This window comes from Lepisosteus platostomus, chromosome 6 (assembly GCF_059453375.1).
Source record: "Lepisosteus platostomus isolate fLepPlt1 chromosome 6, fLepPlt1.hap1, whole genome shotgun sequence".
Lineage (NCBI taxonomy): Eukaryota > Metazoa > Chordata > Actinopteri > Semionotiformes > Lepisosteidae > Lepisosteus > Lepisosteus platostomus.
Genome location: NC_142616.1, coordinates 51,418,817 through 51,431,554, shown reverse-complemented (window position 1 = coordinate 51,431,554; position 12,738 = coordinate 51,418,817). Strand labels below are relative to the sequence as shown.

At 36.7% G+C, this 12,738-nt stretch overlaps 1 protein-coding gene across 1 annotated transcript in view; it reads right to left on the bottom strand.

Annotated features, from left to right (window-relative positions):
* Positions 1-1,008: 1,008 nt before the first annotated feature.
* slc16a7 (solute carrier family 16 member 7) overlaps positions 1,009-12,738 on the bottom strand; it is a 29,581-nt gene continuing 17,851 nt past the window's right edge. Inside the window, exons 3-5 of the mRNA XM_088636273.1 lie at positions 12,206-12,349; positions 8,277-9,155; positions 1,009-2,640 (exon numbers count right to left, since the gene is read on the bottom strand). Coding sequence (XP_088492399.1) covers positions 2,357-2,640; positions 8,277-9,155; positions 12,206-12,349 — 1,307 coding nt within the window. The 3' untranslated portion in view covers positions 1,009-2,356. The remainder of the gene's footprint in view (positions 2,641-8,276; positions 9,156-12,205; positions 12,350-12,738) is intronic.

Here is a 12,738-nt window from a genome sequence, read left to right as displayed (position 1 = left end):
ACACAGGGAAAATACAGAAAGAAATGTTCGTGCCTGTCAATTTTTAACTTGCTTTTCTGTGTGCCTTTACTCTTTCAACAGAATGCCTGAATGCTTCGATCACAGCTTGAACAAACACTGAATGGCAGTCTCCCATTAATTTGAAACATATCTACAGCATTGACATTTTCTCTTGTCAATAGTATGATCAGAGCAGAGTGATTTCTGACCACACTTCAGACTGAAGTGTTTACCTCTCCTTGTTTTTTTCTCTTCTTTTAAAACAAGTCTATCTTATGCAAGAGACCTTTCTCAATTTGTCTCAGATGACCCCTAGGCTTAAAAGAGTCTGACGTACCGTAGAATTTCCATTTCAACAGGTTGCACAGGTCACCAGGGGCCAGTCAAGTCAGAGTTTTCTATAGCTACACACTGCAGTTTGAAAAGACAGAGTTTCCATTCTACGTTTAAGTAATGCTTGTTTGTTTTCATTGGATGTCTGGGTATTTGTTTTGGCTTTTAAATATTTATTCTCTGCATACAGATAGTGTATACTATGGCCAAAACATGTTTTAACTGCTTATAAGGTGTTAAATAATTTGAAACAAATGGAAAATAAACACTTAAAAAATATTCCACTATTTTCCTTACTGTGTACTCTGATCATGCACTTTTCTTATGTCTCTAGACAGGAGGTTGAGATTTTTCCCAGTTAAGTTTAACCTCTCCTTTTGATTGACTGCTGTGCTGTTATTACAGCATTATATTGTATAATTATCTATGTTGTTATTGGTAACAGTGTTGCAGTTACAGTATATTCTAAGTTAAAATTGAAAAAGTGGGGGACTTCAAATCCAGGTTATAAAATTAACAGTGGTGTTAGATCTAGGAGCCACCTCAGCAAAATCTGCACTCCGATGTTACTATATAGTACCAAATGGCGGATTTAAGAACCTTGAATTGTGAGATTTAATTTATTGGTCTGGTAATTTACCGAGAATATCAAAGAAGACACTGGGCCGCATGCACTGGTCTGTAACATGGAGGTTTGTCTCACAGTTTATTAGGTAGTCAAACCCTCAGCACTGACATTTCAAACTTTGCATGACAGCACTCTAATTGGCATGAAAAACTAAATGAAAAACAGTTATGCCTAAATTTCAGTTCATTACTTAGCATAACTATAAATACTCATTAAAAGAGATAGGATTAGAAAGTACACATACTTTGAAATGACACAGACCCTGGTACTTGTTTAATTTTGTGAGAACATGGAGGGAAAAAGAGCAGACAAGTTAAATATGCTTAATATCTTTTAACTACAGAAACAATATTTTAGAAGCAACACAGAAGTGCAACTTCAGTATAAACATATTTCTGGTAAATTAATAACACTTTTGTTATACACTTTGAAAAGAAATAAAAAATAAAGACTTCCAGAAGTATTAAAATAGAACAAAAAAATGAAAAATAAGATTACTTTCATTGTGGTTTTTAATTAATCTTCAAATTGACAAAATGATGCAAGATGAGATTGCACCTTGCAATGGCTACAATCGATATATCCGCCCTCAGGCTGGTCAGCAAGCCAGAAATAAGCACAGTGGCTAAAGAATGCTTCAGATTTCCCTAGTGCCATCAAACCAGGACACAAATCTAATCAAGCACTGGAGCATCTTGCAGTAACACGCACCATTCGTATAGTATGTTGCTCCCTACCCTGAGAGAAAACTCTCCCCCACCCCCAATGACATGATGGCACCAGACTGTAATAAGACAACTAGGGAGTTTTTGTGTTTACTCAAGTGAAAGTGTTGCTGCACACTTCACTACCACAAGCAAATGAACGTGGGAGGAAGCCACAATATAAAATTTCTTGTAGAAAAATTATAACATAACATCACTTTATTAGCCCTATACAATTTCTTGCATCAGGAAATCATCTTTTCAGATACCCCAGCTTGCGCTCTCCATGAGACACAGACAGGGAGAGAAGCTTGGGGTCAGAGCGCAGGGTCAGCCATTGTACAGCACCCCTGGAGCAGGGCCTTGCTCAGGGGCCCAATGGTGTAGGATTCCTCCGCTGGCTGCAAGATTTGAACCAGCAACATTCCAGTCACAGGCGCAGATCCTTAGCCACAGAGCCACTGCTCCACCCTGATTGTGGTTACCAGATAAAGGACAATCAACTTATTTTACTTAAATGAAATACTTGGCACACAAAATTAAGGCTCTTTTCATGATTAGCAAATATATCTTTAGTAGCAACAGATATCTACTATTATGTAGTCTGATCATGTTATACATCCATGCAGTTCGAAGGCACCAACTTAGACTTGGTGCTGTAAGCACCTCACCAGGTGCCTGTCTGCAGTTTCTAGGCTTGGCTTGGTTCTAGTTTTGCTTTCTTGTTGAATTCCTCCTCTGTCAGAGACCGCTTCTCCTCTTCGTCTTTCTCCAGGGTGTTTCCTTCCTCAGCAGCTGTTAAATCACCGATTTCTTTCAGCTTCATCTCTTTCTCAAGTCTCTGTTTCTCTTCTTTCGCCAGGATCCTGTAGTTGTAGAAGTTCATAATGAAGAGGAAAATCCCAGAAAACAGCATTACGGCTCCACACACATAGTACATGTATTTGTAGTCCCCAAAAATATCCACCAGTGCACCTGAAAAATAAATAACAGAGACTCTCTACATTATGCATTCTAGAATTATGTATGACTTAAAAAACTATGAACCAACAAAGGAAAAAATACAGCCAAGGACACATTTGTTCCCTTGAGAAGAGATGATGGCAACTCCTTAGTTAAAGTGGATTCTTATGCAATTATGTGCATTTTATCATTTAAAATGCGCATTCTTATTTTTTAAATAAAGTATGACATACTCATAAAAGAAAAACATTTATTCCATTTGGAACAGCCATGGCTCCATTTACTTGTAAAACCACTTAGAAACAAGCAACATTTTCTCAAAACTCATTAAGAATTCTGGACTACCAGACATATTTTAAATATTATTGAATCAATCAATGGCTGAAATATTTCTGACAAACTCCTTGCACATGTACATTGTTGTGATAGTAAACAAAATAATTTGTATTCCTCTTCATTCTAGCATCATACTGCATAGGCATAATATGAAATATTTTCAGATCATTGTAAAACACAAAAATGGGTATTTTTATGTTGTGCAACAACTCAAGTATATAAGCAAAAGTATTTGCTATTTCATGGTTTACCATTTTAGATAATCCAATAGTAGGTACCTAGTATCCTCTACAGAATCTGAAGGGTAACTACTAAATTACCTTCCAAGTTCTATAATCAAATGCTGATTTTACACTCATAAGTGAATAAAACTGGGATATATTGTACAAACACACCAGTAAGGATTTTTAGATTGCTGATACATAACAAAACTGTTATTAATATCTGGTGTAGTATTTTCACTCTGGCGAAAAGCACTGCTGTACAGCATTTTTGATGCAATCTCTTCACCAAACATAGGTGCAAAGCCATTAATATGGTACAAAGTTTCCAATTTCAAAAATAACAAAGGTAGTTTAAAATGGGGGAAGCACAAAGGTCAGTGTTGACTAGAACCTTGGGTTCAATTCCTGGGGTGCTATCCGTGTGGAGTATTTCCCCCCACCCCGTGTTTAAGTGGGTGGGTCCAAAGACATACTGGTAGGTTAATTGACTTCTGGGAAAACTGGCCCTGGTGTAATGCGTACATATCTGTGTGTGCCATGGGATGGACTGGCATCCTGTCCAGGATGTATCCTGCCTTCTGCCCACTGCTTGCAGGGTTAGGCTTCAGCTCCTCTGCGACCCTGCATTGGGGGTGTGTTTGGAAAATGGATTGGTTGCTTGAAATGAAATGACAGTGTTGAAAATGCAACTTTCTAGAGATAATTTAGATCTCAGTTTGTAGCGCAACAAATATTGTCAACCCCCTCCCCAGAAGTACTTGCATAAGCATGTACAGTAATGCAGAAGGTTACCATCAGCAGTCCAACTCAAGAGACTTTCCCTTCACACGTGTCAGAACTAAATTGGTAATGAAATTAAACATTTCTTTTCTCTGTAAGAATCAACACCACTTCACGAATACTGCTAATCATAATTTTCAAATGTTTCATTTTTCCATGCAGTCTTGCACCCTAGCATGATAATTATGAATAAGTGTTATTATTAGGTAATGTTTTTTTTTATCCCTAATGCTAATAAAGAAGTAGAGTTCTGCCTACTGTATATCATTATAGATCGTCAGCCCACAGTACCAGCACTCTCCAAACATCTGCTCTACAGTCCTGTACATTTTCGACCAGGTGCATGCTACACTAAAGGGCTAATAAATCACTACAAGCAGGTTGCTTGGTTTTCTAACTCCTTGAACAAGCATGCAACATGAAAACAGATTTACTAATGAAGAAACTGCACAGCAATTCTGCTGATAACAAGGCAAAATCAAATTTAGAAGGTAAAATATGCTAAATTTGGACTTTGCAGAAGTTATTTGCCTCTTATACTCTAACAAATTACATGACAAGTTCACTCCTTGTATAAAATTGAGCACAATCTAAAAAAGCAACAAATACATGTATCACATTTCTGGTTCAAGCATTCAAAACTCATACGCGTCACATAAGGAAATTGAATTGAAGCCCACAAGAAGCGCAGTCAGTCTGTCATCTGCTCTCTTATAAAATGTTCATAAAACAAATCTGAAAATAGAGATAGTTTCCAAACATAGATATGATTTTAGATAATTTGATTTAAACTCAACAGAATGCTTCACGCATATGTGGGAATTTGACATGTGATTTTATTTGGAAAGAAAATAGTTCTGAAACAAAAGTTATAAAAATAGAAAAAAAGTTTTGTTGCAAGCTGAAGGGCATAGAAATAAAAACACATAGTATAGAAAAATATATAAAATGTTATTGTTTTATTGTACTATTAATTTAGTTGCTAGGGATTTGGGTAACTATAACACAGCAAGGCAAACCATAAGGGGGTAACAAAGTATGAATGGAATTCTATATAAATAAACCAAGAAGAGTAGAGAATTTAATAAGTGGCAAGGGTACTGAACATAATAAATAGCTTTCTATCTACATATGGTTTGTGAAATTAAGGAGCTCTTTGGTATGCAAAACTCATTTTTTTCAAAATTCTTTACTTACAATTTCTAATTATTTATGTATTAATAATTGAAGTAAACAATTGCTATAAAAGCTATTGGCCATGCATAGAAAAAAAGTATATGGTCATGAGGCTGGGGTTTGTTTTATTATTCACTGTTTGCAATATTTTTTGACATTACGCTTCTAGGATGAAACATTTTGGAAGTCAGTCTAAAGCAGTGCTGGAGCATCAGCTTATTGATCTGGTACAGCCTGGTCTGAAGATTTCTTCTACATGAGTTGCTTTATTCTAACAATAAATTATTAAAGCAGAAACCTGGAAAGAAGAACATTTTGGTTTTTTTTAAACTAATTTTCTAATACCATTCTTCCGGACAAATATGAATCAATGAATTGATATAATTAAACCAATCTTAGAAAATAAGCCTTCAGCATGTCGTTTACAAACTGTCAATCCCGGCAAGACAGAGATCACAGGCTAGGTTATGGGTTAGGTAAACTAATTACAAATTGGGAGCTTAATGAGTTTTTCTGAAAAATACAAAAGGTTTGGGAGTTAAAAATGCTCTCTGTTTGCAACACTCCCGGCTTGAAGGCCAGCTTTTGATTAATCATATTTGTCGTTTGTGTTAACTGGAGAATATAATTGTCATTAAAATAGCCCTTGATTGGGGCAGTAATTATGCCCATCTGGTAGCACCACTGCTTTTTAATGTATTCACAGCTTAATAATCATGCAGGTAAGGGCCTTTAATGAATTTCATTCAGACTTCACTCATTAAACACCAAGCAAAGGCTAATTACAGCAATTTTCTCACTTCCCGCTAATTAGGATGACCTAAAGGTTTACCGATTGTACGACTACGGAGCTTGTAACGAGTAGACTTGTAAGGGTAAATGTAATGCTTCTGCCCTCCTGAGAATAACGCATGATAATGCAACATGTAGGGAAGAATTTATTTACTCCATTAAATGAGAACCTTGAAATAGGTCAGAGAAAAGAGCAAGACAGCCTATAAATTTATCCCTCATTAAAAAGAGGAGGAACAAGATAAACAAGAAATCTGTTTTATACTGGATTCCTCACAGACACACCACTTTGGTCTAAAGACAAACAGTTATGGTTCCGGTTCTTACAAGTCAAGGATTTGGGTCTCCTTGTGTGATATTGCTCATGCTTTTAGTGCTCTACAACAGTAATGGCTTGTGAGTTAAAAAACATTTATATTCTAGTCCACAACAGGTAGTTCAAACTTTCCTTTCTTGGATGTTTTACATATCTCTTTCCATTGAGGACATTCAGCTAGATGGGCTGAAACCTCCAGATTTCAGCCTTTCCAATGTTCCCATTTCACCTCAAGACTCTTCCTACAGGTACCCTATTGATATGGTCATATTGCCTTGGTCCCTTTAATAATTAAAAATCACTTAAATAATTACTGTATTTGTTGGAAGAAAGTGCCATAGGCACAAAATAAAAGAGTCACGTTCGCAGAAATTGGAATTGACATGGGTTGTGCTTTTTTTTAGTTATTTGTTTTACTTTTTGTGTTGTTCCTTTTACCACATGCAGATTTTTTTAAAAAAAATCCTTGCAAAACCCAGCAGTGGAGAGATGGAAGGAAAACTGTTGACCCAATTACAACAGGGAGTTGATAAGATCAAAATTTGTCTGGGAAAATACAATCTTGAGGCAAAATGCTGTGGTTTCAATTGTGTTGCATACTCATTTTCAGGTCTAAAATAAAATCCACTACTTTCAATTTTCGAGCATCACAAATTGGGTAAACTGATCCTATCTGTGGTAACATAAGTAATGTCTGAGCGCTCTGAACATTCCTGTGAGGCTACTCCTAGTTGTAACATCTGCTAAGGCTGCTAGCACCAACAGCAAAGCCAAAAATAATTGTTTAATTGTGCAATTATAGCCTTAATAAGTAAAGATTCATATTGTTGGCTCCTGTTTGAAGGAATTTACAAAGCCTGAGGAATTAGGGCTCTCTAGTACCAGGAATGCAGACCACTGAGAAAACAATTATTTATTTAGCATTTAATTCAAATGGGCCTTTACTGAAACACAGACTTTGACATCCTCATTTGCAACAACAGATCTTACAAACTATTAGATTATCTGAGTTGTCCCATACATAATACTAAAGATACTGCTGAAGGTCACGGTTCGGATATTTTAAATATGAGCACTCATATTTTGGTTTTTTTTTAAACAAAACAGTAGAAATTATTTTTCTGTGGACTATGCATTGAACAAACCACATTAAAAGGGGGAAATCCAGTACAAAATGGATAAATCATGCAGAACTATTATCTCACTGTAACATATCACATTCATGTTCCTGTGAACTGTCTTGAAGGCATTCAGCCCTTTACTTATACACAAAATTACCAGGTGCCCTGCAATGCCAACCAGTAATTTGCATGAAAAGCACACAATTAAAAAACAAAGCATTCTAGCAAGATAAATGTTATATTAAATAAGTTCCCTAAGTTACACCAGGAAACTCCAAAAGTACAAATTCAAAGGGTAAACTACAGTAGAAGAGTTCCTCCCAATGCTTTATCATGCCTTAGTAGAGACTATAGTATGTATTCAGGTCTAAGCATCATGCTTGTGAACCCAGGCAGAAAACATATAGTTCTGAGACCTTCGTACCACTTATGAGTTCTTAGCTCCTAAAATGTTCCATAATATGCGAAGAGGATGAATTCTCCAGCGACTGTTCAGCAAAACTACAAGCTCCTAGTTCACAACAGAATAGTAAATAAGCGTGACCAATTATAGGTTCTCTCTTGGCGCGGACTGAAAGCAAAGCCATTCACCAATGATAATCCTATTTTATCAGAATGTATTATAAACTGCAACTGGGACGTTGTTTTAATTCGTTCTGTGCCTTGCTGCTCTACAAAAACTGCATGGGGTTTAGTTCATGGTTTTAATAAATCATGGTCTTTTAATAGCCTTGAGTGAAAAGAAAAACTACATTGCTTTAATACAGTATATTTTATGAAAAAATTCCAGCTATTGCGTTAGGCTTATTATTTACTTCAAAGGGCTTTTAAAAGATTATTGGCAAAAACAAATTAACAATCCACTTAAGGAAAGACAGACAGCGCAGCAGAATGTTTACTTACCTCCAATCGGTGGCCCTAGCAGGACCGGACAGCATTCGATAATGGTCACAAGTCCGACTGCACTTGAAAAGCGCTGTGCTCCAACCAGGTCCATCAGTGTTTCGAAAAGCAAGGCACAGACCATACCAAATGCCAAGCCAAAGAACACTGCATACACAACTAGTCCAGAGTACCCTGTGGCCAATGGGCACATGAGGTGACAGACGCCATTGTATGCTACTGAAAAGCTGAAGAAATACTGAATATTGGGTCTTATCCATTTAGTGTTTGCTATCAAGCCTGTCCCAGGCCTGGCAATCATGTCCACAATGGCCAGGATAGACAGCAGGAAAGCGGCAGAGTATTCATCAATACCCAGATGCTTGGCATAGGGTGCTAAAAACACAATGGGGGCAAAGAAGCCAAAAAACATGATGACGTTTCCTACGAGGTAGATTATAAAGCCTCTGTGCTTAAATAGTGACAGATCTATGAATTTATTGACCTTGTCCAGGCATCTGTTCTTGTCTTGCTGATTCTTCCCAATTATTAAGCTGACGGCATGTGGGTTGATCATTTCAGCTGAACAGTCATTATCGCATTTTTCACTCTTAGTTCCACCAGGCGTCTGAATTTGTTTTTGCTCAGGCTTTGTAGGTGGGACTCCGATAGGCCGAAATAGAGCTCCAGCGACGCAGCAGTTCAACAGCAACGCTCCCAGAATGAAGAAACTTCCGCGCCAGCCAAAATTATCAAACAGGAATTGATTGAGGGGGGCCAGGGTAGAGAGAAAAACTGGACTTCCTGCCATAGCGAGGCCATTAGCAATTGGTCTTCTTTTCAAAAAGTATTTTCCAATTATTGTCAGAGATGGTTGAAGATTGAAGGCTAGGCCAAGACCTGCAGAAAAGATAGAACTATAAGATCGGTTACAGTATATTTGTCACAAACACGGTATATAATAAAAAACAAAATGTAAACGTATAACTTCCCTTTGTCATTACAAATACTGTGCAAAGATCCTATGTCATTTCAGTTGCTGGCTAAATGTTTTTAATAGAACTGGAAAATTGAAAAAAGAGATTTCTCTATTTAACTGATAAGCAATTAAGTCATCACTTCATTATTTCTTTCTGCCACATAGCCAATTTAATACTTTCTTATTTCCTTAATTAGCATTTTCACTGCAAGGCAAATACCTTTTCTGGTAAAGCAGACTGACATATTAAGCCTTTTATAGGTGTCTGAAATATCTGGAGCACCATGAACCTGTCCTGTAACCATTTCCAGATTACACTAACATTTACTTAAAAAAATGTAACAAAATTAAAATACGTACATTGCAAAATTATATTGGATGATACACCAGTATACTGTCAAATTAAAAAACAATCAACAGCATTTATGTTTTTAAGATCTAAGCAGAAAGTTAAGCTTTAAAGTTAGCCTACTGAACTAAGTAGCCTAAAATATAATTTGGGTAATTTAGAAGAAAACTTCTTTTAAGGGCAAGGGTAAATAATACATTGGATGAAATACAGCATGCCAGTATCACCAGGCTGTAAGTTCTGAGCGGTGGGTTGTAAAGAAAAGAAAAAAAGGATCAATACTTAGTTTTTCTAAGATTTTGGAAGCCTTCACAACTGGAGCTGTGACAGATCAGAGCACAACAGTAGTCCAAAGAGCAATTTTGGATGTATGACAGAGTTCACATGCCCTTGGACCTACGCCATTCAACTGATTGACAGCACACAGCTGTTGCTTTTTGATCTGTCCCTGTGGAATTCCATTCATAATGTAGTTGTTATCTCTTTAAAGTCTGGAACAGACACTTCACCACAGTATTGACTAGTGCATGGGAGTTTAGATCCGAATGTATGACTGTTGGAAAGAGTTTGTGTAAGTCCCACAAACTTCCACTTTTACTTTGGAGTGCTGACCACTGGACCATTTCTCCTACAGCTTTCTCAACCAATTAATTCTTCACACATTTCTTTCATTGGATAATTAGTCTTGCAGGTTGTTCCCTCTGGGCTTTCTACCAAGAGACGAACCCTGTCATGCCATGTCTTCGGAGGCAAGCAGAATAGCCCAGTAGGTTAATTACACTCAGGCTCGAGCCCTGAGCAACAAAGGCTCTGTCGTTTCGTCAGAGGGTCACTCTGTGGAATACCACTGCTCAAGAAAAAAAATATATCCCCGAAGAGCAGCAGAGCAGCAGACAATAGAAACTATCAGGCTTGAGCTGCTCTTCCTGCTATTCTGGATCCTTGTGCCAACATGGATGTGCAGGAGCTGTGTTCTTGTTCGTTGACCCCCTGACTCTCAGAAGCACTCTGCTCAGGGACACAGTAAATAACTCCCCTCAGAGGTGGATGCCTGGACAGGATCCAATTACTGCTTGAACTTTACCCCCACCGCCACCCCTTTCAACATGCAGTTTCTTTAAACAACCCATTTTAACACAGACCATCTCCAAAAGAACCTGTATAAACTAGGCAGTAGTGGAGGAAAAAAAAACAAAGAGAAAAGTTCAGATAATAATCGATAAAAGGAATCCTAAAGACATCTGCTGCAGAAATCTTAAAATGAATACTTATATAATTTCAGACAAAAATACATCTTTTTATTTCTTTCTATTTCAGGCATCTGAAAACCACAGCTAAAAACACTGAGGAAAAGTACTTTTGATAGGATTAGAATTTAGTACTACATACAGTATGTAAAACGCCCCAGATGGAAAAGAGAAGCTTTCACTCAGCTGCAGGTCTGGCCCAGGTTACATTTCCAACTTTCCCTTTCAGTGTCTGAAACATGCTCCTTTCTTGCCCCCACTGTTTTCAGTTAAACTGTCACTCCACCTCCAGCTGTGATTACAGCTGCAACATATTGCAGTATTTATTCTTATAATATTCACAGTTGTTCATGAACACTTACTAGTCTTCTCACAACACCTATCATGCTATCTCTCTGTATCCACTTTTGACCTGAACATTTTTTTAAATATATATATATAAAATATATATCGACAGACAGATTACATACCAATATATTCAAAATTAAGAGCAACTGCGAGACCCTGGATTGGTGACTGTGATGTTGTTTTTGCTTTTCCAGTATTAATTAACAGAGTGCAGGGCACAGGCCTACACACCAACATATTTTACAACATAAGGATGCAGTGACACAAGGTCTTTCGCTACAGGAAAAGCAATAAGACCTATGATAATATTTCAAGCAGCCGAAATCACGTCACTGTCATTCATGCAATACTTTAATGCCAGTTTAACACAGGTAAAATGAGAATGCCTTGGAGCAACGGGGCTCTGGAGATGTAATGAAGACATCCTTAGACCTCCTCAAAGGCCAGTGAGGTTTACCAGGAAAAAGGAAAGGAACTCACTGGATGCTGTTACATGATATCTCTAGGGATTTGCAAAGGAATATGCTGTAGACTCCTAAATCAAAGTCTCTTTAAGCAAACTGTATCATGTCAAATTTCATAGGTTTTAATATAGATTTACTTTATGAAAGGTTCCATACGGAATGTGTGTTATTTAATATTAACAACTTACAATTTGTAGTAAAGACAACACCATGAAAATTAGACAGAACACAATTCTGTAATGTACAGAATTCCAACATTTTAAATTATTCCAACATTTTAAATTCCAGATTCTTCACGATACCAAGTATTCTTTTGGAAAAAGTGCTCATTTTCAAATCAAAAGTTACATCTAATTCCGTATCACAACTTTGAAAGTCCAGCTTATGGTGAGGTAAGATAAATATTTAATACCAAAAAGATAATACCTGTCTTCATTCCATTTCAGGTATGAAACAAGCTTAAAACTTATGAAACCAAGAATAATAAGAACAGTGTATATAAATTTGCTTTTAAGTCATCTATATAGATATAATAAGTAAATGAAAATAATGAAATACTGTACCTCCAATGACTCCAACGCACATATACAAATGCATAATGGTACTGCCAAAACATGCAGTTACCATAGCAATTGCACACATAACTCCACCAGTGATGACAACAGGCCTGCTGCCATAGCGGTTCACCAGGATACTGCTGACAGGACCTGAAGAAAGGGGATTCAATATTGTTACTACCACAGCATAATGCAGGGCATACTCATATATAAAGAACAGAAAGTTGCAACGGCGTAAACTGTACAGTTCATCCAATAATATTAATAAAATACTGTATCTGCATAAATCATCAAGTTCAGTCCTTCACATGTCAAAACAGAGATCATACAAAAGTAAACTTAAAACTTTTAATTGTGATGATAATATTATCCTACTGGTCCTTTTAAAGACACAATTAAATACTTAAAGCTTAAAACATTTTCAGTTTGTTTAGCACATACTAACATATTTTTAATGCAGTATGTCTATATTAGACAAAATAAAACTTTTCGATCCCCAAATCCTGAAAAAATGTTTTATAAACATACGATTTTGTAAA